This window comes from Elgaria multicarinata, chromosome 15 (assembly GCF_023053635.1).
Source record: "Elgaria multicarinata webbii isolate HBS135686 ecotype San Diego chromosome 15, rElgMul1.1.pri, whole genome shotgun sequence".
NCBI classification, from domain to species: Eukaryota; Metazoa; Chordata; class Lepidosauria; order Squamata; family Anguidae; genus Elgaria; species Elgaria multicarinata.
Genome location: NC_086185.1, coordinates 23,688,189 through 23,714,251, shown reverse-complemented (window position 1 = coordinate 23,714,251; position 26,063 = coordinate 23,688,189). Strand labels below are relative to the sequence as shown.

The 26,063-nt window shown below is 54.1% G+C and overlaps 1 protein-coding gene across 4 annotated transcripts in view; it reads right to left on the bottom strand.

Moving 5' to 3' along the window:
* Positions 1–1,274: 1,274 nt before the first annotated feature.
* Positions 1,275–26,063, bottom strand: part of SHROOM4 (shroom family member 4) — a 42,582-nt gene continuing 17,793 nt past the window's right edge. For 2 of the 4 annotated variants that reach the window (XM_063141767.1, XM_063141769.1), the window contains 9 exons: positions 20,179–20,310; positions 15,165–17,382; positions 13,532–13,593; positions 11,485–12,159; positions 10,630–10,772; positions 10,271–10,544; positions 7,915–8,095; positions 4,700–4,972; positions 1,275–2,015 (listed from right to left, as the gene is read on the bottom strand). In XM_063141767.1, coding sequence (XP_062997837.1) covers positions 1,746–2,015; positions 4,700–4,972; positions 7,915–8,095; positions 10,271–10,544; positions 10,630–10,772; positions 11,485–12,159; positions 13,532–13,593; positions 15,165–17,382; positions 20,179–20,310 — 4,228 coding nt within the window. In that variant the 3' untranslated portion in view covers positions 1,275–1,745. Of the gene's footprint in view, positions 2,016–4,699; positions 4,973–7,914; positions 8,096–10,270; positions 10,545–10,629; positions 10,773–11,484; positions 12,160–13,531; positions 13,594–15,164; positions 17,383–20,178; positions 20,311–22,727; positions 22,899–26,063 lie in introns of those variants that run through there. The other 2 variants (XM_063141770.1, XM_063141768.1) reach the window with 2 other exon arrangements.

Sequence of the window (26,063 nt, the reverse complement as noted above, 5' to 3'; positions counted from 1 at the left end):
GTCTGAAAGAGGTTCAAAGCAGCCCAGGGCAGAGGGGGTTAAATGAAGGAGCCCAGGCTTCCAACATTGTTCTGCACACAATGGAAGAGGAAGAGGATGTTGGGGCCGGAATATCTGTGGCAGGATCCCAGCACATTCCTTTGGCCACATATGCCTGGGGGGGGGGGCGTGGAGAGAAGAGGAGAAAGAGAGAGAAGCCATTAACTCCTTCAGCCCCATAGCAAGCCCAGAGCATCCTTCCAACAGAGGGGCTTCACTGCTGGGAAAGATCAGCCCCAATCCGTGCAAGCCTACGGCAGGCGCAGAGGCAGGAAGGGAAGGTCTCCTAAATGCAGCAGCCCAGTGCGCAAGCAGAAGCCAGAGAGGACGTGGCTATGGGATTAAGGCTATGGGATTAAGCCAATGGAGTTGCATCCAACCAAGCCCAAGGTGTCTCCCCTTTGATATCACTTAGATATATTAAAGCACCATTTTGTCTGAGACCCAGGAGACACAGCCTACCCACACGGAGGGTGCTGTGCTCCAAACGAATCGTGGCACACGGCCCCGCAAAGAAGGAAGAGAGGCTTTTGCCAAAAGTGCACCAAGCTGCACTTTCTGGAGCATAGTGAGATCTCACGCACACCCACCCACACACCCTGTTTATGTGGGCCTGGTACATGATGGGACCAGGGCTTTTGCTTCTGCGGCTGGGAAGGCCCACGCTGGCTCAAAGGAACTACAGCTGATCTGCTAAGTGTAAGAGCTCTTGCCAGTGCGCCTTGGGGACTGCGGCTGCAATTTCCCAGCCGGTGCACAAGCCGTCAGAGAGACGGAGACGAGCGCCATCGCCCCACGGCGAAGATCTGCACACAGCCCTGGAACTTTTCCCCTACATGGAAGTGTGGGAAATGACTAATGGTCGAATCAACCTTAAGTGCTACCCAGATAACAACGGTGGAGCTGGAGAGCCTTTTGCTGACCCTCAGCTTGGAAGAGCTACTTTGGATCGAGGCACCGCGAGAGCCCTCCCTGGAGCTGCCCGGGACAAAAAAGACCCGCGCAGTTTCTGCATCTGGAGCCGTAGGACCAAACGGGCAGTGCTGGATACAGCCGCCCCCTGGCCTAAAGGGATGCCCGCTCTGCCCAGGGCAAGAAGCCCCACCACCCGACGCCATCGCTCACTTCGGATGAAAACACAAACGATTCAACTAAGACAGGAAAATAAATAAATCTGGAGCAAGAGGAAAGGGTGCGCCTGGCGGCACAAGGCGAGGAACGGAGTCCTGCCACGGGCGCTGGGGATTATGCCACTGCTTGGGGGTGCGTTTCCTTAGTCCTCCGCTGGCTGGCTACCCACGAGGGGAGAAGGCAGTGTGGTCTCTTAGCTTGGCCAGTCCAATAGAGGAGGGGGAGAGAGCGTCTCTCGCATCACCATTCCAGTGAGGTTCCAGGAATCCTATCACACTCCTCCTCAGCCGCCTTAGCAACAGATCCCCAACGCAGGTACGGTCTTCTGAGCAAAGGGCACTTTGGTGATCCCATCCTCCCCCAGCCACGGCGGAGGATGGGGGTGCAGCTGTCTGCTGCAGCAGTCTTTGGCAAAGGTCACTCGTTCCCCCGAGGGTGGGAAGGCACCAGAGAGCGTGGAAAGCTAGCTGGAGATCCAAGGAGCACCGACTCCAGAGACCCCTTTTGGCACACGGAGGGCGCCGGCAGGCCCCCTCTCGACAAAAGCTGCACTGCGGCCACCAGGCCGGATGCTACTAGTAGTCCCTGGGCGCCCGGCGCAAGCTCTCCCGCAAGCAGCGCAGCTGTTCCTCGCCCAGCTTGATCTTGTCGTCCAGCTGCCGCTGCTGGATGGCGAGGGCCGACTTCATGCGCACGAAGTGCTGGTAGTCCTGCAACTGCTCGCCGGGCAGGCAGCGCGACACGCTGGCGAAGACGACACGCTCCCGCCGAGCCACGTGCTCCTGCAGCTCTTTGGCGTCTTCGAGCTGCGCCGTCAGCTGCCGCTTCTTCTCCAGGAGGGCCAGCTTTGGGGAGGAAGAGAAGGAGGCAGGTGAAGGGACGCGGAGCAGGGCACAGGACGCGCATGGCCCGTCCCGCAAAAGCAAGGAGGGGGTCCAAAGAGCCACTGCAGGGCAACGCGCAAGGCACATTGGCGGCGCTCCAATCGTGGGAGGAAACAGCGGGAGGACCCTCTATATGAGATCTACAACCCCCCATCCCGTCTCCCTCCCGTTTTAGCCGAACGGTGAACCCCACAGCTTTCTAAAAGCATTACCTAAGACATAAGGGTATAGCCTCCCCACCTCCCGTAATTCGAGAGCCGCACATCACAGAAAAAGCCTAGTCTCACATCTTTAGCTGGGGGAGACGTACAACCTCCTCCCCTCAAAATGCGGGTGATTCTAAAATCTATTTTCCACGTGCTCTAAAAACAACGACGAAACCCAGCATGACCAAAGTGATTCAGGGGCAAGTCTGTTGTTCCCGGTTTTAAAAGGGTCTGCTTAAACTGGCCGCTTTTAGTTTGAAGAAAAAGCCACTGTTGAAAAATAATAATAGTGAACCCTGGTCAGCAACCTGGCTTCTGATCCTGAACTGGACCACACACCAGGTTCCTGCTGAAAATCACGCCCCGTTTCTATTTGTCCCCAAAGGTGCTTTTTGCACTAAGGAGCACTTTCAGGGACAAAAAAGAACATCAGACAGGGGGGAATTGTGGGTTTCCCTTGTCATATACCATTGCTTTGCTCCCTGCTTCACTTCCGCATTGCGAATGAGCTCAATTTACATGGGGAGTGTGCAGAAACGTGGCCCCAACTGAATTAATGGCAACAGCGCCCTTTATAGCGGAACTTTCCTGCACATGGCAGGAAACCCCAATAAATCCTGACGGGTTTCAAATAGGTCGGGTTTTGTGTGGCTTATTTTAAGACGTGAAAACAGGAAAACGGAGTGGGAGGCGCACGGCAGGATCACTGCGTTGCCGAAATGACCCGTGAAGATCCATGACCGGTCAGTCTCAAGCGTGAAATAAAATGCTCGTCTGATGACACTCAAAGAGCCATGAGGAGCAGAAGGAGATTTTCAGCAGGGGCTGGTGCAGCCCCCTGATCAGGACTGATCAGGTTCCTGATTAGAGACTAGACCAGGCTTTTCTTCAAAACAAAATGGCCAGTTTAATAGAGCCCATTTGAAAGAGAAGAGAAGATTGAGGGGAGACGTGAGAGCACTCTTCAAATACTAAAAAGGTTGTCACACAGAGGAGGGCCAGGATCTCTTCTCGATCCTCCCAAAATGCAGGACACAGAATAATGGGCTCAAGTTACAGGAAGCCAGATTCTGGCTGGACATCAGGAAAAACTTTTTGACTGTTAGAGCAGTACGACAATGGAACCAGTTACCTAGGGAGGCGGTGGGCTCTCCCACACTAGAAGCATTCAAGAGGCAGCTGGACAGCCACCTGTCAGGGATGCTTTAGGGTGGATTCCTGCATTGAGCAGGGGGTTGGACTTGATGGCCTTATAGGCCCCTTCCAACTCTACTATTCTATGATTCTATGAAAGCATGAATAATGTAATATGTAGTTTGGCCCTCAAGTTCTGCATCAAAGAAAGCACAAATCTGCAGTCCTAAAACCACAATAGGTAAATGTATTAAATAATGAACGCTGCTACAATCTTCTCAGAAGGGGTGGGGCGCGGGTGGCTTTTCCCAGCAACAATTTCATCAAGCCTGTTGATGAATGGGCAATTAAGACCCATTTGTTTCACAAAAGGCCTTCTTCCCAGTGGGGATGGAAACTGCTAGAACTAAGAAGAGCCCCGCTGGATCAGACCAAGGGTCCATCTAGTCCAGCATTCTGTTTGACCAGCTGTCGGCAGGGAACCCACAAGCAGGATATGAGTGCCAGAGCACCCTCCTGCCCATGTTCCCCAGCAACTGGTGTACACAGGCTTACTGGCTTTGATACTGGAGGTAGCAGAGAGGCATCTGGACTGGTTGCCATAGAACTGTTTTGTTGAAATGGATCAACACATCCACCTGCATTTTTGGCCTCTCCTTGGTGGGGTGGCTCTGGGGGACTGGGACAATGAGCAACTGCACATCCAAATTTACTGCCACACTACTGACTATAAGTCGTGGTAGTCTTAACAGGAGCGACCGTCGAGGTGTAAGAAGTGGGGATAAAGAGAGGCCACAATGCAGCCCATTTGTGAAGCAGACCCTTCTCTATTTTCAGCTCCCCACCAGCCTTTTACCGTATTTCTTCGATTCTAAGACACACTTTTTTCCCTAAATAAAGAGTTCTAAAAATGGACTGCGTCTTAGAATCGATGGCGGCTTAGAATTAAAGCAATACGGTAAGAGGAAGCTCCTGCAGCAGCCTCGAACCATGCGAGTAGTCCCATCGATTTCCATGGGACTTACTCGCGTGTCGTCATCCCCTGGTGCACAGACAAGTAAAGAGCGGGACTGGAGAGTTAAGTTTACTCTTTGTTTCAACGCCCCCCCCCCCTTCTTCCCGCGCAAACGGCAGTTTCTTCTCTCACAGAGGGAAAAAAGAAAAGGACACTGGGCGGTGAGGTAAGTATTTCTTTGATTCTAAGATGCCCTTTTTTCTCAAATAAACATCTCTAAAAATGGGGTGCGTCTTAGAATCGATGGCGTCTTAGATCCTGGACAGCCTGCCTGCCTAGCTACTCCATACCTTCTCCTCCTCCGGGGCATTGGAATCCAGGCCGCCAAGGGCGTTCTCCACCCGGGCCAGCCTGCCTGAGAGAGAGAGCAGCAGGTTGACCACTTTGTCCAGGTCTCCGATGAAGAGGCGGAACTTCTCGAACTCGTGGGGCTTGCAAACACCCTTGACGTGGCTCTCTACTTCTTTGCCCAGCGCCACATTGGCGGTCACGTCATCCTGCAGGCCCCGCTGGGCCTCCTGCAGCACTGCCAGCTTCCGACTGATGCTCTCGATCAGCTGCACCTGCAAAGGGGGAAAATCACAGCCGGGGCCTGGTTAGCCGGGGCTCTATGGCGGGCGGGGGCACTGTCAGAAGGAATAATCAACTCGGCCTCGTTTCAAATTTGTTTTACCCATCAGTCTCCTCCCTACTGAGCCACACAGGGGTTTGTGATTTGGTATCTGAGCTTGGCCCTTTTAACAGTTTTCTTAGCCAAACTACATTCTCCAGGATTTTTTTTTTTGGAGAAGTCACAAGAAGTTAAGATAGTTTGAAATGGATTTGGGCATGGAAACCCTTCAGGTCCTTAATCCCAGAGCAGACTGGGAGAGTATTGGACCAGCTGGCTGGTGGGAACTTTGAGCAACAAAGCAATTCGCTACCCCAGGGTGTTGTGACGGCCACCCATTTAAAAGGGGATTAGACAAACTCATGGAACAGGAGAAGGCTCTCAATGGCTACAAGTCCCGATGGCTCTCTGCTACCTCCAGGATTACAGGTGGTGTGCTTATGGCCACTAGTTGCTGGGGAACATGGGCTGGAGGGTGCTGTTGTACTCATGACCTATTTATGGGTTTCCCACAGGCAGCTGGTTGGCCGCTGTGTGAACAGAATGCTGGGCTAGATAGGACTTTGGTCTGATCCAGCATAACTCTTCTTCTGCTTTTAAGTTTCTAGGTACGCCCAAAGTTCATCTTCTTCAGGCCCAAATGGAACATCAGAGCAGGCCCGAAGGTTGCCAAAGGTACCCAAGAACTATTCAGCAATGGGAAGCTACACAAGTACGGTTAATGTTTTAAATGCCAAAATAATAATAGAAAAGGTGATGAAATTAGGACAGGGAATGCTAAATTGCTTCCTCTCTTGCTCAGTTTCTTTTTGGGCTGCTCTAGTTCCCAGTTTGGCAAAGGCTTGATTGCAAAGCACACACATTGGCAGTAACACAAGACCACATCCATCTCCCCTCCCTCCCCCTCTCATGCACACGGCAACACCTTGGACTTCAGAGTTACACAGGCTCTTTTGGGACCCCAAGCAAAACAGAAGTGGGTGTTTCACACCCCCACCAAGGCGCCAAACTCCTTTTGCCAGGCACAGAATAGAGCAAAAGTTGCAAAAAGCCGAGAGGGAGCAGAAGTACATTAGCAACACCAAGGAACAAAAAGGTACCCAAGAGGTTTTAATCCATCACGCTGCTCCTGCTCACTTAACTCACTCAATCCACCCAGTTGGGCAACCATGCTCCCCACCTTTTCCAAAGAAGCACAGGGCATCAGTCTGCCGATCGATCGTGGACAGCTGTCACCAGGGTTGTGGAGTTTCTGCACTGGCTTAGGGGACAGAACTCGGCATCCTGAGAATCTCAGCATTCGTATTTTATTTAAACGAAAAGCATGATTCTAGCCTTCATGGCAAAGCCTGGTGAAGTCCCAGAAGCCTCAGGAAAGAGCAGGGAGATGTCCAGGTGGGGTTTCAGGCAGGCTTCAGAGAACACACCAACCCACACAGCGGGGGTTGTTGTTGAACCATGTGTTATCGTGTGTGGGTTTTCGTGTGTTGCCTGTACACAGGACATGTTCCACGGGTTGGGTTATTGTGCTGACTGAGTGCAGTGTTATTTCCACAGGGTGGGTTGTGTTTCTGAATGCAGCATGTTTTCTGAAGGGTTGCTCAATAACCATGCAGTACGGCTTGTTAAACACCCTGAACATTGTAAATATGTGCAAAAGTTGTGGAAGATGGTGTTCTTCAAGACTGAGCAGATTGTTGAAATGAAAATAGAGGATACACCAAGGATTGCATTACTCTCACTGCAAGAAGATCTTAAATGTAGTAAAGAAATTAAGGAACTGATAACGAATTTGCTGACGGCTGCAAGGTTAATCGCAGCCAGGAACTGGAAGACTCAAGGAGATTATTGTATTGAAGAATGGTATAAAGAAGTGTGGGATATTGCTATTAATGATCAATTGACATGTAATATTAAAATGAAAAGAGGTATAGTAAAAACGAATGATTTTGAGGGAATTTGGAAAAAGTTCCTAGTATTTGTGTTCTCTAAGGGAAGCGGGAAACCACCAGCAGAAGAAACTATGAGTTTTTGGAAACAGGAATGAGATCCCGAGGTGGGGGGTGCACTGTTATGTTGAGTATGAATATGTTTAATAGATTAAGTTTGAATATATCATACAAATGCTATTTTATGTTTATGTACTATGTTCTTTTTGTTGTTAATTGTATTGTGGTAGGTAAAAGTTAATTAGAATATATATATATATATATATATATATATATATATATATATATATATATAAAAACACCCTGAACAACACAACAACAAGGCATGGGTTGTTTAAGGGGGCTTGTTTGAGAAAAATAAATCACTCTGCATGTTTACAAGCCACCTGGCAGAAAACGCCCTGCGTTCAGACAACACACGATAACCCACCCTGTGGGAAAGGCACTGCGTCCAGGCAATGCGTTAACCCATCCTGCCGAAAACACTCTGGGTTCAAACAGCACGATAGCCTACGGTGGCTTAGCATGTAGTGCAAAACGGCTTCAGTCTCCTGCATACCTTTTGCCTCTCCCTATGACTGGCAGAAGCAAGTTATACAAACTAATGACTGCACGCTGCTTTCATTTGCAGGCTTCCACTTTTGATGGCACAGAGTTTAGGTTACATTTGTGCAGGATTGCAAGTGTTGTCGTCGTCGTCGTCGTTTTAAAGCACACAGCATCCTGATGATGAACAGAGACTGACCAGGTGCCAGCCTGGCTGGGGATTCTCCGGCAGACTTCCAGTCCATCTCTAAAACTGGCACGAGCCATAGGGGCTCAACTCAAGCCGAGAACTTGAGCAAGACAACTACCACCTCCTCTGTCTCTGTCTCTCTCCCGTTCCAATGGCTCAAGAGGGCTAGGAGACTGGGTAAGCAGCCCAGTTGAAGCCCCGTCCCCTCACCTTCTTCCGGGCCAGGTCGTGGTCAAGCTCCTCCTCCTCCGAACTGGCGGCAGCCGACTCAGGCAGCTCCTTCATCTTGTTCAGCAGCTCGGCTTTGCCTGCTGACATGTTGTAATAGGCCGAGCAGGAGGTGGGGCTGATGGCTCCCCCATAGGTCGGGGAGACGGGCCGGGTCTGCGGCCTAAATCGACAGAGAGCATTATGGGAGGACCAGAACAAACGATAAAGGGATACTTCCCTTGCATCGGATACTGGCAGCAAGATGAGTCAACGCAAAATATCGGGAGCGAAATGGGAATAGTACGTCAAAACTTCCGAGATCTTGCAAAATGGGACAAAATTACTTTGTGTTTACATCTGAGACCAGGAGTGCCAATAAATCTGATGAATAGAATTCTAAAAGGGTCTTGTAATGAGTAACCTTTTCCCATTTTATGATTTCTGAATATCGACAACTTACAGTATATTGCTATTATATTCATAATTTATCTGCTGGTAAGTACGTGCATTTGTTTTTTTAATTTTTTGTTTGTAAATTAAAGAGATCATTTTTTGAGAACATAAATATTTAAAAAGCAGATAAGAATTGGCTTATATGTTTTAAATACTGCATTATATCCTCTTATATAACATCTGCGGTAAAAATGTTTCTAATGGTTGACATTATTTATTTACTACATTTGTATCCCACCATTTTATCTCCTTCAAGGAACCCAAGGGGATTTACATGGCGCTCCTCCTCTCCACATTATCCTCACAACAACCATGTGAGGTAGAATAATAATAATAATAATAATAATAATAATAATAATAATAATTTTATTTCTTTATTTCTTACTCGCCTCTCCCTTTGGATCGAGGCAGGGAACAACATTAGTAAAGGAATCAACACATCTTAAAAATTCTTGATTTTACATTGATCTGGGTAGGCCTGCCGGAAAAGGCTAGTCTTCAAAGCTGCCTTAAAATCACAGAGAGAGTTAATAATTCGAATCTCCTCCGGCAGGCCGTTCCACAATCTGGGGGCGACAGAAGAAAAGGTCCTCTGGGAAACCTATGTCAGCCTAGTTTTAGCAGACTGAAGTAAGTTCACCCCAGAGGACCTGAGTGTGCAGGGTGGACTGAGAAGGCGATCCCGCAGGTAACCTGGACCCAAACTACTTAGGACTTTAAAGTTAATGACCAACACTTTGTACTTTGCCCGGAAACTAATTGGCAGCCAGTGGAGTGATTTTAATGTTGGGGTAATATGCTCACCCCTAGATGTACTGGTGACCAACCTGGCTGCCATATTTTGAACTAGTTGAAGTTTCTGAACTAGGTACAATGGTAGCCCTATGTAGAGCGCATTGCAGAAGTCAAGCCTTGAGGTTACCAGCGCATGCACAACCATCTTTAGGTCTTCTGACTTAAGAAGGGGCGCAGCTGGCGTATCAGCTGAAGGTTAGGCTGAGAGTCAGTGACTGGCTCAAAGTCAGGGCCAAGTGGGGACTATAACCTGGATCACATGCATCTCAGCCCAATACTCTAACTGCTACACCACATTGAAATAACTGACAACAACTGATTAAGAACATTTGTGTATTTTGTTTTATATGTCCAATGAGGTTATAATTTTAAAAAAACCAGAGAACTTCATGAAAATCAACTGTACCCACATTACCTAGACCCCCACGGAAAGGTAGCAAGAAGGGGGGAGGGCATCAGCTAAAAGACACCTCTTGGGGACCCTCAGCCTCAGCCCCAAGACACACACACACACACCCATTCCCAGGCTGACATTTTTTTCTGTTCCTGGAAAAACTGATGCACGGGATTTGTAGTATAGCTCCACAAATGATCATGTCATTGGTTTACATTTAGATCCCATCTATTCAGGGTGGCATGCACGGCTGTGCTCCACCACTTTGTCTTCTCAACAACCCTGTGAGGTAGGGTTGAGAGAAACAGTGACTGCCCCAAGGTCACCCAGTGTGCTTCCTGGTTGCTGGGGATTTGAACCCGGGGGCGGGGGAGGAACTGCTCTGTCCTAGTCTGGAACTTTAACCACTGGACCATACTGGCGCACACAAGGAAGGGCCGTGGCTCAATGGTAGAGCCCCTGTTTTCCATGCAGAAGGACCTGATCTCAATTCCAGCATCTCCAGGTAGGTCAAGGAAAGCCTCCTGTATGAAACCTGGAGAGCCGCTGCTGCCAGTCAGAGTCGACAACACTGGAGAGGGACCCAGGGTCTGACTCCGTTTCCTACGCTCCTACGGGACTTGGTGTCCTACATTCCAAGAGGCTCCATATTCCCATGCCTCCCACCGCCCAACAAACAGAGCCGGTGGCGTTTGCTCGTAAAACCCCACTGACCTCTGGGAGTGTTCCACGCCTTCTGCCTGTGGCGCCCAATCCTGCCCCTTCCACACAGGGCACTCGCCCGGAGAGAAGAGGTCGCCCATCACCTCGGCTGCTGTCACCAGTCCTAGGGTGGGGCTCAGCACGCTGGCCAGGGAGCGGTCCCTCCCCACCACGTCCCTCATCAACTCTGCCGAGTTCAGGCGGAGGGGGAGCGTTGCACTGGCCACGCGTGGGGGGCAGCTCTCTCCTCCGGCACCCTCCGGCGCAGAGTCGTGCTCCGTGGAGGCTGAGAGAGAGAAGGAAGGCATAAGGTGGCAGAGCTGCCAGGGAGCCCAAAGTGCTGGCGCTCACAAAGAGAAAACCCAACTCACCCAGACCGGGGGTGCAGGCCGGCGGCTGCTCCGAGTTTCGACCGGCTGATCTGTTCTGCTCCTCCTCCCATGTGGGCTCCGGTGCTGCTACCTCCTCCTCCTCCTCCTCCTCCTCCTCCTCCACCTCCAGGGAACTCGCTGGCCTTTAAGCATAAAACCAGGCGGGCTCCAGTTAAAAACAGAACATTGCTTTTCTTGTTGGCTCTAAAGATTCGATTTTTACTCACATGTTCTCAATCTGTTTGATATTGCAGATGCCGTTTTATATGGTGCAATTTGTTAATTGTTTTGGGTTTTTTCCCCTTTTGTGTGTGATATATATGGCCAGGTAGAAACGTCTTACGTACACACACACACACACACACACACATTCAAAGGCCAGGTAGAAACATCTCATGTACATGCAAACATACATAAAATAAATACAGCCATCCTATTTTCACAAGCAGGGAGAGCCCAGCCCTTTCATTAAAAACCCCCAACACAAAACACTGACACCCACAGTAGATGACTCATCCTGTGCTTCCCCCCCTCTTTCACACTGGCTTTAACACCAGCCCCCACTCCTTCCCTCCCTCCCACCCACCGTGTCTTGAAAGAGCCCCGGCGTGCTTGAAGCTGAAGCACTTTGGAGAGGCGCAGCCTGTCCAATTGGTCATCGGGTCTCTTGAAACACGTGAACACAGTTGCCCTGGCCCCGATCCCTCCTATTCTATCTGGCCACCTCTCCGGCTGCCGTCTTTCCCACTCGGTCCGCAGCACAGAAGGGGAAGGGTCCCCAGGTCCCGTCCCCCCCCCCAGTCCCACCTCCTGGGATCAAGGCCTCAGGATGATGCAAAAAACAAGTCAACTTGCCTGGAAGACCCGCTCCTCTCGCTCGTGTCTGGTGTTGGCCACTCAGGGGTCCGACGTGGCGAGCTGTGGCAGTAGTAGCGGAGGTTGCCCTGCTCCCCAGGCAAAGGGGCATCCGAACCTGCAGCATAGCGCTGCAGCCGGGCGGCCTCGTTCCACACCTGTTCGAGAGGCAGGCTCTGAGACCGCTGCCGGGCTGCTTCGTTACCGCTCTGGCTAGGGGCCCCGGGGCCTTCTGGGCGGCCAGCCAGGCCAGCCTTGGGGAGAAGCAGCTGGTTGTGGGAGGCACGACGCGGGCGGTACTTCTCCCAGTTTGGGGGCGGGGGCCTGGGAGGGGGCGGGCCCTTCTTTTGGGCCATGCGCGGTGGCGACTCCAGTCCGGTCTCCTCTAACTTGGCCAGCGGGGCTTCTCGCTTCTCCCTTCCGGAAGCCCCGGCCCGCTCCACGCAGAGGTGGCTCTCAGAGTAGGCCCTTTCGCGCAAGGGGTGCCTGTGTGTCTCGCCAGGGCCTTCCTCGTAGGGCGGGCTCTCCGCAGCTCGTCCCGGCCTTTCGCAGTCCCACGAGAGGTTGCGAGTGGAGCCGCTTCGGCAAAACGGAGGCCACTCCGGCTCCACGGTCTCGCAGCAGGTCCAGAAGGGGCCGACTCTTGCGAAGCCCATCTTGTGTTGCACCAGCTCGCTGGAAGAAAGAGCAGGACGAACAGGCTGAAAGGCGGCACAGCGGTGGCTCTGGGGCGCTACAGCCAAACCACCTCCGTCAGGAGCTGGACACACACACACACACACACACACACACAAAGCCAGGGAGCCCCCACTGATGAAGAGGGGACACGGCCGACTCCAGCCGCTGGACTCAATTAATTTTGGCAAGGGCCCAGCCTGCGAAAACCAAACGCCCAGCTCTGAGAACGAAGCTGGAAGATTAACTGCAGCCGAGAGAGATGCTGCCTGTTCAATCTCTCTCCCCCAAGAAATCTGCTCTTCAAAGGGTAACTAAGAGATTAATGGTTATATTTAGCCTCTTTCCACGAGGGCTACTCTGAGCTACGAAGGGGCCGCTTCCAGCCCACGGCGGCAGCATCAGAGAGATGCTTGGCAGGTGTGATGAGAAGAAGAACTTGGACATCTGAACTTCCAAAGCAGGAGGCAACTGCTCTGGCCCAGAGTGGGCTTCAGGCTACCTTCAAAGGTCAAAACCCAATGGCAACAGCCCAGGAGAGCGGGCATTTCTGCCCAGCCCCGCATCACCTCTGTGTGAACATGGGCTTTGTCTCTGCTGTTCCAGAAAAAAGCCTCCCAGGCTGCCCGGAGGCTGCCTTGTCCTCTGCAACCCCTCGGTTTGGTACAATCGTGGAAAACTGCCTATTTGCTAGGAGGTGGGCTGAGCAGATCTGCTCCTTCTCCGCCTGGTTCATGTGCCACATTCCAGGCAGGGACCCTGTGATGCTCCCACGCTCCGCTCCCACAGCTGCAGAGGTTATTTGTGGGTGGCAGGAGACATCGAAACCAAGGCCTTGATCTCGGCTTGGGTGTGGACACCAACGACGTCCTCAAATAAGGGGGATCTAATCATAAATAGACCCTGACCGCATCACATGCCACCCTGCAGCTTTCCTGTAGCAAGCTCAACAGAGGAGAACACAAGAAGCCCCCCCCCCTGGAGCGGACCAAGGGTCCATCTTGTCCAGCATTCTGTTCACGCAGTGGCCCACCAGCTGACGATGTGGCCCCCACGAGCATGGCTGGGAGGATGCTACAGTTACCCTCCCACTCATGTTCTCCAGCAATTGGTTTCGTAGGCTTACTGCCTCTGGTACAAACGGGCAGGAATGTTCTCCCCCCCTCCTCCAGCCTACAAGGATCCCCTCTGCCGACCTCGGAGACTCTTGCCAGCTTGGGGCAGGTGCAGAGCAGCCGACGGGCCTGGAGACCAGAGCGCTGTTATCGCACGGGGGCACGCGCGCTAGAGGCTGGGAACTGCATTGCCATTTCTTCTGCCATCCCCAGGGACTCATGCCAAGCGTCGCGTGTCCTCCGCCCCCGCTGCTTACCTCATTGACTGGCTGCTCTTCCTGTTTATTGCTGGGGGCTCCCACTCATCCACAGGAAATTCCTGGCAAAAAGAAGCAGAGAGTGAAGAGGAGGGGAAGGGACAGGACACATGGCCTCCTGGGAGACCCTTTCCCATTCCATTTAGAAAGCACAGTCCCAGTCTGCAACTGGGAGGGTTGCTTCTTCTCTACTGCCAGCCACGTCACTGGCAGGATCAGTATGCTATAGGGGGTTTAAGACATGAGCTGGAGGCAATTTGGGTAAGGAAAAGGGGAAGCAGGACCCCCAGGTCAGACAGCTGCGCCTCTGGACATAGGAAGAGCAGCTGAGCTCACAGAAACATCAAAAGAGTTGAGCTGCTAAAGCAGACCAGGGCCGGCCTTCCTTGTCCAAGCATCCCAGCTGCCTCTGGGAAACTCCCAACCGGGGCCTCAGAGTAATAGCCCCCCTCTCTCACTCCACTTTGGAGGCCTTCCTTTGGGCCCCACACCCACCTGAAGGAAGGTGTGCGAGTACTCAGGGCAGGGCCTTTTCACCTGTGGCACCCATGATCTGAAACAGCTTCCCGAGAGAAGCAAAGCTGGCCCTTCTCACTGTCTGCTTTTAGGTAGGTGAAAAAGACACCTTTACTTAAGAGGGCTTTTGTAAGAATCTGATATTATCGCGTATTCTGATGCTGTTTCAAGTTGCTGCGCTGGTTTTTCTTCCCTTTGGCAATTCGTCATGGGCATAAGCTGTTTCATACCCTGTTTTGTATCAGATTAATATCTTTGCAAGCCACTGTGTGTATTCTGGTAAGAGGTGGAGTATGATCACAACCACTTTGTAGATGGCTACATTACACTCAGAACAGTTCAAAACAAAATGTGACAAAATATAAATAACATTGTTACCGAGGGCATCTCCTTATATAAGATGGTTCAAGGCGCGTTTTCATAACAGAGACGTAACGAGGAACCTCGGTATAAAAATACCGAGACACACACGGTACACCGGGTTATAAAATATCAAAGCAATTCATCCACAGTTCATTGCTAACGGAAAAAAGAGTGGGCAACTCTCTGACCCAGAAGGTGGCATTGTAATACACGGGTTGCTACTCCTTAGAGCTAAGGCAAACCCAACGGCCCTCTTTCATTATAGCACTCTTTACATTACATTATACCGCCCAGAGAGCTTCAGCTATGGGGCAGTATATAAATGTAATGAATAAATAAATAAATAAATAAATAAAAATAAAATACATTAATAAAAGCGGTTTGCTGCATGCAAGGTCTTTGGCGATCACAACCCAGCTAGAGGTATCCAAAGAGTTTGTCTGGCTCATCTCCCTAGTCATGGCAAACCTGATGCCCCAGGGGAGCCCGCAAGCCCCGCTCACCCACCTTGGCGGAAGGCTCCATTCCGAAGCACCAAGGCACGGTAGCCACGGAAAGGCCGGCCACGGAAAGGCCTTGCCCCCCACCCTGCCCAGCTCATCTGCAAGGCCATCGAAGGATCAGCCCAGTGGCCTGTCTAGGCCAGCCCAGGGGTCTTTCCTCTGACTAGCAGTAGCTTCCCATGATCTCTCAGATGGCAAAACGTGACTTCTCCGCAGCCCGCCACCCCCGCCACCCCCAGAAGGTCTCTCACCATCTGAAAAGGCTTCCGGCCTTGCCAGGGGCCTCCGTCCTCCAAGAGCTTGCGCTGGGCTGGGCAACAGCAGTCACTGCAGCGGCTCCAGGGGCGAGGGTGGCAGCGGTGGGCACAGTGGCTGGAGGGCACCGACACGTTCCTCTGGAGCAGTGGGGGGAACCTGTCCCCATAACAGTAGGCGCAGGCTTCTCGGGGGGCAAACGAGCAGGGCGGGGGCCGCCAACACTCACAGTCCCCCCCGTGCCGGGCCAGCGGCTTGTAGATCCCGGGCGCATCTGCACGGAAGTCTGGGAAGACGGGGGGCGACGACGGGGGTCCGTAGGACTGGTCGACGGAGTGGCGCCGCCGGTCTCGGCGCTCGGAGCTGAACGGCTGGAAGGCGTTCTGCTCCTCCATCCGGGGGGGCTGCGGCACCCCGAGCCGGCCCTGGTGGGAGCTCAAGTGTGCAGAGGACAGGGGCTTGCTGGTCTCCTCAAAGAAGCGCCTCCTGTCCGCGAAAGGCAGGAGGCCGGATTCCTCCGGGAGCCGCGAGGGGGAGGCCAGCTCTGTCGCCGGCAGGCCCCCGTCGTGGGGCTGCAGCTTGTGCTCTGGCGACCATCGCCAGCGGCCCCGGCGCCCTCCCCCGGGCGTCGGTGGCACAGCCCTCTGGGGCCGCTCGAGCTCTGGCAAAGGGGATGCCCACCTGGGCTCTGGGGCCGGAGGCCCCGTCCTGCTCGGGCTGTGAGAAGCACTCTCTCCCCCAAACACACTCAGCTCAGAGCCCCAGCGCTTGGGGGGGGTCTCTCGGAGGGGGGCCGAGCTGGGCGGCCTGCTCTCCACTGCGGGGGGCAGAGGGGAAGGGGCAGGGGGGGCAGGGGGGGCAGGGGGAGAGGGGACGTCGGCCGGCTCCTCCGTCTCTTGCACCGACTGCTCCCCGCACAAGAGCGCGGCGGAGCCTTTGGACTTCTGCAGCTGGGCTTTCCGCCACTGGATCTCATTCCGCAGGTTGGTGGCAAAGCGGTCGCTGCGCCGGCGCATCTGGGCAGAGCGGTGCCCCCTCCTGGCGGCCGGCCCCCCTTCGAGGTCCCGTTCCCCTTCCGCCAACGCCTCCGTGCTGGGGGCCGCCTGGAGGCCGGGGCCAGCGTCTCCGGAAGGGTGCAGCGGCAGAGACGGGGCCAACTCGGCTGAGGCACTGCGGGGTCTCTCCAGCCCTGCCTGGCTGCTCTTTGGAGAACGGGACCCCTCCACGGCTGCTGGGCAAGGGCCCGGCTCTTCTGCCTGGAGAGGGGTGCTCTGGCCATTGTGATCCCGACCCTGCCAGAGCTCTGGAGCTCTGGTGCTCTTTTGCGCCGTGTGTAGCGGAGAGACGGTCCAGCGGGGGCCCTCCTGGCCAGGGGCTACATTCAGTGCTTTCAGCTGGGCAGCCAACAGCTGCTCTGGAGCGCTGTGCCTGTGACCCATGGGTCCAGACCAACCTTTCCAGGCCTCCTGGCTGCCCAGTTTGGCCTCCAGGTCCGTGCCGTCTGCTGGTGTGGGCGGATCGTCCAAGGCGACTGTCCCGCAGTCCTCTTTAGAGAGGCCCTCGGTGCTTGCCGCTCCCTTCTCCATGGCTGGATGCTGGTCGGTGTGGGAGCTCAGCAGATAATACTGGTCAGTGGACAGAGGCTCTTTGGTATGGCCGGCGGAGGCCGACTGCCCGCCCGGCCCTCGGGGGTCTCTGCTACGCGTACACAGGGAAGTGTCGGAGGCCCACCGGCCCTTGGCGTGCAGGGAATCCGTCCGGGGTGCCTCCGGGTTGCAGGCCCGCAGGCTGTCCTGTCTCACGGGGGGCTGAGGAGGGGTGGCCGCAGCTTTGGCCAAGCCAAGGAAGGGGCTTGCCTGAGTGCTGGAGGCCGGCCGGAGGCCGAGGCAGTGCAGGCTCACTCCGCCTGCCGGCTCGCCGCCTTCCCCGCCCGTCTGCAGGTAGCGGGGGTCCAGCGGTTGGCCCGTCTGGGCGCATTCGGCAGAGCCGCTCTCCTCAGGCCGCAGGGCAGAGTCGGAGGTGTTGGAGCTGGCGGAGAAGGAGCTGTAGGCTGAGTCGCGTTTGTTCTGGTACATGGCCTGGTCGATGGGGGAGAGGCTGCCCTCGTAGTACGTCTGGCTGGGCTGATCCAGACTTTCCATGCTCCCGAGGGAGCTGCTTTTATCAGTGCTGCTGCAGTGGCGCGACAGCGGGGTCCATGGCAAAGGCAGGTCACTGGAGGGAGAAGGAGGGAGGAAGTCCATGTCAGGAGGAGTCTAGTCCGCCGTGCCACCATGCCCGTGCCTCCAAACCAGCTCTCTCTCACCCAGAGCTCCTGAGTGTTCTGCATCCCTTCCTCCCCTACCTTATCATGTGCCCCTCCAAAATCTGTGCCGGCGCCACCTCCCTTGGCGGCCGTGCCTCAGTTTCCCCACCGCCTCCCCCTTACCTCCCTCTACTGCCTGGCCGCAAACACCCCTCTGGCCCAGAGGTTGAAAGGGTTCCCTCTACAGCTCCTGTCTTTCCTTCCGGGGCTCAACGAATAACCTGAGTAAGCAGGAGGAAGGAGCTTGGGACCCACAGGAACAGCCCTCTCCTGTCCCCCAGCAAGTGGCTGCTTTGTGACCCCGTTATCCAGCAAAGGAAAGGGCCCCTGCCCACCCCAAGGGAACCATTCTTTGCTGCACTGCCCAGCGGCAGAACGAAACGAAAGAGCCGGCCTGCGGGAGGCCCTGGAACCTGCCAGCCACGGGGCGGCGTTTCAGCTGGGATGGCGCCATAACCCAGAGCCACGCTTAAGCAAGCGATGACAGGCCTCGGGGCTCGAGCAGCACCCTGCTGGGACGAGCCCCCATCGTTCCCTCCTGGATGGTGACATGCTCAGTGGCGCAACTCTGACCACTCCCCTGATCCCGCAGCCGGCTCAAAGGCGTCCCAGGTTTTGCTACTGCCAAGCTTCAGCGTCAGCATGGAGTTTCTGGGCTTTCCCTGGCTGGCCTGTCACTGCCTCCGCTGTAGCAGTACAACTGCTGTGTTGTTCTCACTCGGGGGTGGGCAGGGGTAGATGTACATCTCCTGCTCTGTATGGAGCAGCGGGATCCCAGCTGGTCACCTGGAAGCCATCTCGAATCTCCGCAGGGGAATGCTAAGCTTCAAAAGGGGGGACTAGTCACAGCCGCTAGAGAAACTTTTGGCATCAGCGAAGGAGGAACTTTGTCCAGATGAAGCCCAGGAGGTCAGGGAGAGCCAGCAGCCAAACAAAACAGCTCTGGACGCCCATGTTGTCCTGCCCCACTTCCTCATTGGTGGTGGTGGTGGGAAGCTCCTTTCCCTTCTGTGCTGTGAGGGCCACCCTTTGGAAGGATCCCCCACAACTTCGTCATAACTTCATTTGCCCCCCCACCCACTCATCCATGGTAGCGTCTAGGCAGAACGATTCATCCAGTAGCCCGTTAAAGCCCCATGGGGTGCGGGTGGGGCACACACTGTGAAGTCCCGGGTCCTCCCTGGGAAAGATCAATCACTTTCACTTGTTCACAAGATTCGGGCAGGGAAGGGGGCAGAGGAGAGGTGAATTTCAAGGCACTTCCTTCTTGACTTTGTTTAGAAGGCAGACGTCTCCCATTTCAAAATCCAGGAGTAGTGCTTTTTTTTTTTAATGGGGGTGGGGAGGGAGGTTAAATGCAATCTCCGTCACCCTACTTGGTCTGGAGTTGGGAAGACCCCCTTTCCAGCCGGGCAGGAGCTCACAGATCCACTCCTGCCAACCCGGCCACACCCTCCAACCCAGAGAGCGTTGGCAGGTCTGCCTCCTCCTGCTCCACTTGGGCAACCGATCTGGAATTCATTGCCTCCTTTGCTGGCAGCCAGAGCGGTTCCCGGGCCGCCTCCCTTCCTGATGGGGGACGAGCGAAACCTCAGCCCGAACAAGCAGCTAAGAAGGGGGAGGGATGACGGGTGCAAGAGCTGGACGAGCCCCATGACGAAGCTGCCTCTGCTGCCACCGTGTCCCGTGCCTGGTTCTCTAAATTGGGAGGACAGTTATGCCCAGGCCAGCAAGGCCTCCTGGGAGGGAAGTAAGAAGCCAGCCAACTAGGAGAAACTCCCAGGCCAGCCCCATGGGCATTTTCGGCCAGGCAGAGAGGGAGAGAGAGACAAGCGTCCAGAAGCAAAACAGGCAGAACCCATCCATGCAGGATCCATCTTCTGCACTCCCAGACAAACACCAGGGAGATGCCCCCAGAAAGCCAGCCAGCCGACTGGGCCCCAAATCAAACTGCTGCCCCCGTCCAGACAGGGCGGGTCCAGCCCTGCCGAACAACACTCTGCTGCCCACCCTGAGCCCAAGAGAGCGCAAGGGATGCAAATAGAACACAGGGAACGGCCTTGTACTGAGTCCATCCAGCCCAATATTGTCGACACTGACTGGCAGCAGCTTTCCAGGGTTTCGGGCAGGATTGTTTCCTTGCCCGACCTGGAGAAGGCGGGGATCAAACCTGGGACCTTCTGCATACGAAGCAGGTGCTCTGTCGCACTGAGCCAAGTCCGACCAGCTCCGCTGGGAGAGGACGGCAGGCAGGCAGGCAGGCAGGCAGGCAGGCAGCCGTGTTTCTGCCGTTGGAGACATAAAGCAGGGGCTAGCGTGGCACTCGCTCATCCCTCTGCTGCAAAGATAACTCTGGGCCAGTCATCGTAAGAACCTAAGAAGAGCCCTGATGCTGGGTCAGACCAAGAGTCCTGCTAGTCCAGCAATCTGTACACACATTGGCCAATCAGCTGTCGATCAGGGACCAGCATACGGGACACAGTGCAACAGCACCCTCCCACCATGTTCCCCGGCAACTGGTGCAACACAGGCTTACTGCCTCTGATACTGGAGGTAGCACATGGTCATCAGGACAGGAGCCATCAAGGAATGGGAGAGGCCAACAAGAGCAACAGCCTTGCCACCCTACTCCTCTATGGGGCTGAAGGGCTTTGCAAGCTGGAGGCCAGGGAGCAGGGGAGATCCCAGCCCTAACCACCACTCACCTGGTGTCACATCCCGAGTGCCAGGAAAGGCTGAAGGCATCCGCAGGAAAGTGCATGGTGGCCACCTCAGTCCGGACCTCGGAAAGCTTGGCCAGGTGCCATGAGTGGGGCCTGATGACCGGCACGTTCCTCCTGCCAGGCAGCCAGAAGAGAGAGGAAATGAAGAGGAGGAAGCGGCACTCAGAGCCCCCCAAGAGCAGCTCCCGCTTATGAGCAGTCACCGGAAGACAGGGCACGGAGGGGTCCTCTCGCTGCCCCACGGAAGTGTGGAGTGCGGGGCTCCCTGGATAAGGCTGGCGCTGGGGCCCACAGCCAGCCCCAGCTCTCTCCCCAGCTCCGTTCCCCACCCAGCCTATAGCGCCCACTCAAAGATGCCTGCCGCCGCTTCCCCACACCCCAAACCCCTACAACCTCTCCCCCAGCTGCAGGCTGAGCAGCCCTGCCCCACATCCAAACCCCGCCTGGATGTGTTCCGCAGCTGAATTTAGAACGAACGAACAAAAGAAAGCTCCAGGGATGCTCGCAGCATCATACAAAAGCAGTGCGGTGCTTACAGACTAGAACCGGGGGGAGGTGGTGAAACGGACCTGGGTTCAAAATAGGGATAGCCCCAGTGCCGAAACATCCCATTGTGGGGTTTTGTGGAGGGGTGATGAATCTGCCTTCCTCACCACACACCCAGGGCAGGCTGTGTGATTATTATTCTTTTATGTGTACAAAAATATTTGCAGAAGTGGGAGACTTCTCACTTCCCTTCGCTTCACCTAGGATAGAGGGCAACAGCAGCTCCGGTTTCTCACATTTCCTTGAATGTGCATGTCTGGAGCGGGGATTGGAGCGGGAGCAATATAATGGGTAGAAACAAGAGCTAGAGATCTTCTGGGAGATGACTGAGCAGTGGCTAGTGGCTACCAGCCAGCTCCCTGCTAGAAGAGTCCTAGCTGTTATCAGCTATATGCTGCATCACACCCACACCCACACCCACCACCAATATACCCACGAGAGAGAGAGAGAGAGAGAGAGAGAGAGAGAGAGAGAGAGAGTAGAAAGCCTATGCTGCTAGCCACAGTATAGAAAGTCAACATAACTTCGTAGTCTCCTCCCCTGCAATGCTATACCTATTTTTGACCTGTACCCCCATCCCCAAATTGGGGAAAGGCTCTGCCCCAATTCATCTCCTGCAAATGCAGTGGTGAAGTGTGTGTGTCTGTGTCCAGGGCGGGGAGGCATTTCACCACAGTCTTAGTTTAAATCCGCACTGGGCCTCGAAGCTCGCTGGGAGGACTCGGGCTAGTTACTGTTTCCCTCAGACTGCCCTACCTCACAGGGTTGTTGTGAGGATACAACGAGCAGGAGAAGGAACCACACCCCAAGCTGCTTGGAGGAGAAATTATTAAGAGGCAACGCTCCCGGCCTGCAGATGAAAAGCCTTTAAGGGTGTGGCAATCAAATGAAAAGCCACTAAGGGTCCAATCTTACATATGCTGGGTGGGGAATTCCAGGACTTATCGGGCATTTTTCTCCCTAAAAAAGAAGGCAACCATTTCGACAGAGAACCCGTCAACAATGGCAGGACTCCAACTCTCCTCCCAGGAGTGAAAACACAGGCCTGGAAGAACTCCCCATGCTCCCCAGCACTGCTCAGACAGCCCAGAGAGACCCCATAATGCAAAAGGCAGAGAAACATCCCAAGGCATCTTCGTCTAGGTCTGCATTGGTCTCTCTAGCAATGGCAGCTCTCAGCCAGGGATCTTTCTCAGCCCTACCTGGCGGGGATCAAACCTGGGACCTTTGACAGACAGGACAGGTGCCCTGCCTCTTGAGGGCTGTGGGCTGCTTTGAAGAACCCAAGAGTTTAGGGGAAGGGGGAGAGATGGAAAGGAGCACCCAGCCACCCTGTGGCAATGAGGTCACCAATCCATGCAACCCAAAACCACAATGACCCAGCAGCTGGTTGCTGAACAAAAGCCACCCAGCCCACTCATACCGGCGCCGAAATCTGAAAGGGAACTTCCAGGCTCATAGCTCACACTGTCAACTGCTACACTGCACTAGCAAGGCGAAGCCTGCTCTGAAGGAAGGGTACCGAAAGCCGGTTAGCTGAGCAGGTGCAAAGCCACCTTCTCTGCCACAGCCAAAGTACAACATAGCCCAGCATGCTCCCAAGGGGGTCGTGCGGCCTATTTACAGATCTAGGGAGGGTAGATACAGGATCCAGCCATGCCCCTGTCGGGCCACTGGCACCATGCAGATTTATGCCGTGAAGGAAGCAAAGACGGCTGAAGAGGGAACAGAGCTGGTCTGCCGAGGGACATCCCAGACAAGGGTGCTTGCAGAATCTCCCGGCAGAGTCAGGGTCAACAGGAGCTAGCTCCATGGGTCCTACAGCAGGAGGAAACCTGTGACGGACCTCGCAGTCCAGGGCAGGCGGATCCTCCTTCCTCGACTCTGGGAAGGAGAAAAGGATTCACCGGACGCCCTCCGCACAGGGGACTAGACACAGCAACGGACGGGAGGCAAAGGTGAGCGCCCTCCAGGCTCCTACTCACCTGTCACCTGGCAGCGGGGAGACCTGGGGGGGGGGATGGCTTGCCGGACAAAGAGCCCCCCTCTCCCAGAGCTCCAGCCCACACAGAGCTGTGGGGAAGAGGGTCTGAAAATCTGCAAGCCAGCCCAGCACAACAGGGCGGGTCTCCTTGCCGGCCAGGGGTTTCCTGCTCCCCCTCCATGCTGCCAGAGCCAGACGCCGTCCTCATCTCCTCCCAGCCAGGAAGCGGTGAGGAAGTGATGTCCAGGGAGATAACGGAGCAGGCAGTGGTCATATCAGAGCAGAGAGACCCCCCCAAGGGAACGGGGCTTCCTGGCTCTTTTGAGTTTTGAGCAGCCGCCTCCTCCTCTGCAGCAAGACGGGGGGACAAAAGGCAGATGGGACGAAGAAAACATCCTGTGCCTCTGTGGACCCAGAGAGCGCAGAGCACCTGCTGGCTGGGGACCCCTCAAGCAGGAGCCAGAAGACCTGTTGCCAGGGCATCTCGGGGGGGAGGAAGACCCCCACGAGGACAGAGGGAGCTCCAGCCCGGCAGGGGGAATTCCAGAATTCCTCCTGCAGGAGCAGCTGCAGCCAGCTAAGCCTCTGCACTCACCCCACACAGGAAGTGGCTGGGACAGCGCACAGGACGAGTGAGATCATTGCCGGCTCTGCGGTGGTGGAAGCCACTGGACTGGGGGTCGAGGAGAATCAGTATGTGGGCAGAGGAGTGGAGCAGGAGAAGAGGGCAATGCCAGGGGGACTAGTGGCAACCAGCAGCCCAGGGCCAACAGCACCTCTGCAACTAGGCTCTCTTTGACAAGAACACATATCTGATTTTCCTGTAACATGGGGTTTTTTCAGCCAACTTTTCTCCGATACAAGAAGGGGTGGCAGTTTGCATGAGGCAGTTTGGGATCCCAATGCATGGCGTGCCACCATCAGTGGCAGAGCAGGGCTGGGCTGTTCCCACTCCGCTCCAGCGCATGGGACCAACCTGCAGCCCTTCTCTCAGAAGCGCAGAAATCGCAACAGACGGATCTCAGGGGCTTGTGGAATACCATACCCCATGGGAGCCATTTTGCCACCCCCCCCCCCCGACCTATCTTATCACTTTTTGCTGACTGGTTAAAATTGTCCTGTTCTGGCCAGGCAGATGTTTTTTATGTGGTGGACCCTTGTTTTAGGAAGTTTTTAATCTGCTGAGCCTATTTCTGTTTTTATGCTGTTGCTTGCTTTCTCTCTCTCTCTCTCTCTCTCTCTCTCTCTCTCTCTCTCTCTTATGGGTTGCTTTGTTTTTCATTGTTGTAAACTGTCTTTAGCAATGCAAATGCATTCGAGAACACATACATGTTCCATACAGCTGTAGCCTCGCCACAAAAACATGCAGTGCAAAGACTCACATGGAGTTTATTTATTTATTACATTTTTATACAGCCCAATAGCCGAAGCTCTCTGGATGGTTCACAAAAATCTGGGCGGTTCACAAAAAGTTTAGCATCCTAGGATTCCCATCAGGCAAATCAAGGATTAACAGTGCAAACCTATACATGGAATTATAGAATAGCAGAGTTGGAAGGGGCCTTTAAGGCCATCAAGTCCAACCCCCTGCTCAATACTGGAATCCACCCTAAAGCATCCCTGACAGATGGTTGTCCAGCTGCCTCTTGAAGGCCTCTAGTGTGGGAGAGCCCACCACCTCCCTAGGTAACTGATTCCTTTGTCGTACTGCTCTAACAGTCAGGAAGTTTTTCCTGGTGTCCAGCTGGAATCTGGCTTCCTTTAACTTGAGCCCGTTATTCCGTGTCCTGCACTCTGGGAGGATCGAGAAGAGAGCCTGGCCCTCCTTTGTGTGACAACCTTTCAAGTATTTGAAGAGTGCTATCATATCTCCCCTCACTCTTCTCTTCTCTGGGCTAAACATGCCCAGTTCTTTCAGTCTCTCTTCATAGGGCTTTGTTTCCAGACCCCTGATCATTCTGGTTGCCCTCCTCTGAACACGCTCCAGCTTGTCTGTGTCCTTCTTGAATTGTGGATCCCAGAACTGGACACAAAACACGTCTACTCAGAAGTCAAATCAATGGAGTCCAGTAGGGCTTACTCTCAGCTAAGCAGTGATAGCATTGCAGCCTTAGACTTCTTAACAGCCAATGCCTTCATGTGGCCACAGAGCAGAGCAATGACGCTCCTCCTAGATTTACCAACTGTTGGCCAAAATGGTCACGTCGACCCAATCTCCATCCCCTTCTGGGGGTTATAGCATCATACTGCAAAGCTAGCTGCAGTGGCAACCATCCAGGTATTTGTAGCAAACAGGGGTGGGTGGGTCGGGTTACAATAGCTACTCGTCTTACTGTGCCTTCCTCCAAAAGGGAAGCCATGCAGGGATATTCCCTCCCTTGTCCCAATCCAGCAGTATTTACAAATTACTTATCAGTCAGATGAACATTTGTTCTCTTAACAGTTGTAAAGTAGTTTCTCTTTCTGTTCTTCCTGGGGTGGGGAAACGTTCTGCAGAACTCTAAAATATTGAAGAACATTTTATTGGCACATTCTTCTGCCAATTGTAGCTGGTCCCGGAAAAGAAATAAGTGCGCCAGTTTTGCTTTTCACGTGGTCTTACATTGTTGTGTGCTGCAGCATCAAAATATTAAACTCCTAAATTATTGCTGGTGCGTGATTTGGGGGTGGGGAGCAGGAAAGACAAGGAAGGTTTCATCGAAAAACAGGCTGTTTCTGAGTCATCCCAGTTCACTCAGTTGTGCAGGGTGTGTGGGTGGGTGTGTAGGAAAAAGATGTCCTTGCATGCTGTCCATGGTTTGGCCTTGGCTTGCAGCAAACTGACATGCAAGTCCTAATTCCTGCCACAGGACGGCAGCAGCAGTTCAGCTACAGGAGCCCTGGTGTTCGATAAAGGAGCTGGAAACGGTTGATGGCACCACCACAACACGGTGAAGAGGGTTCCTACCAGCCCAGCTCGCCTCTTTAGCTGTGGCTCAGAAAGGGCCAAGGAATGACTTCCGTGCTTGTTGAGGCTCACCTTTTCCCAGACTGATGCCTGTTTCACCTCACTCTTGCTTGCCAATGTCAGTGTGAGCGCGGCCGGCGTCTTATTTAAATAGGAAAAGGGTGCATTTTTGAACTGGAGAGGGGCACTTCTTTAACTCAAATGCATACTTTCAACCATTAATTAAGGAGTGAAAGTGTGTCCTTTTTTAAAAAAAAATGCCAAAAGTTCACATTTCCCTGCAAAAGGACATATTTGGCAAATGTAAGCAGAAGCTCGAGAATGTGCAAGCTTTTCCCGAAAATCGCACTCACATTCGAGGTTGCTAGTAGGCGTTTTGGTCCTTTTTTC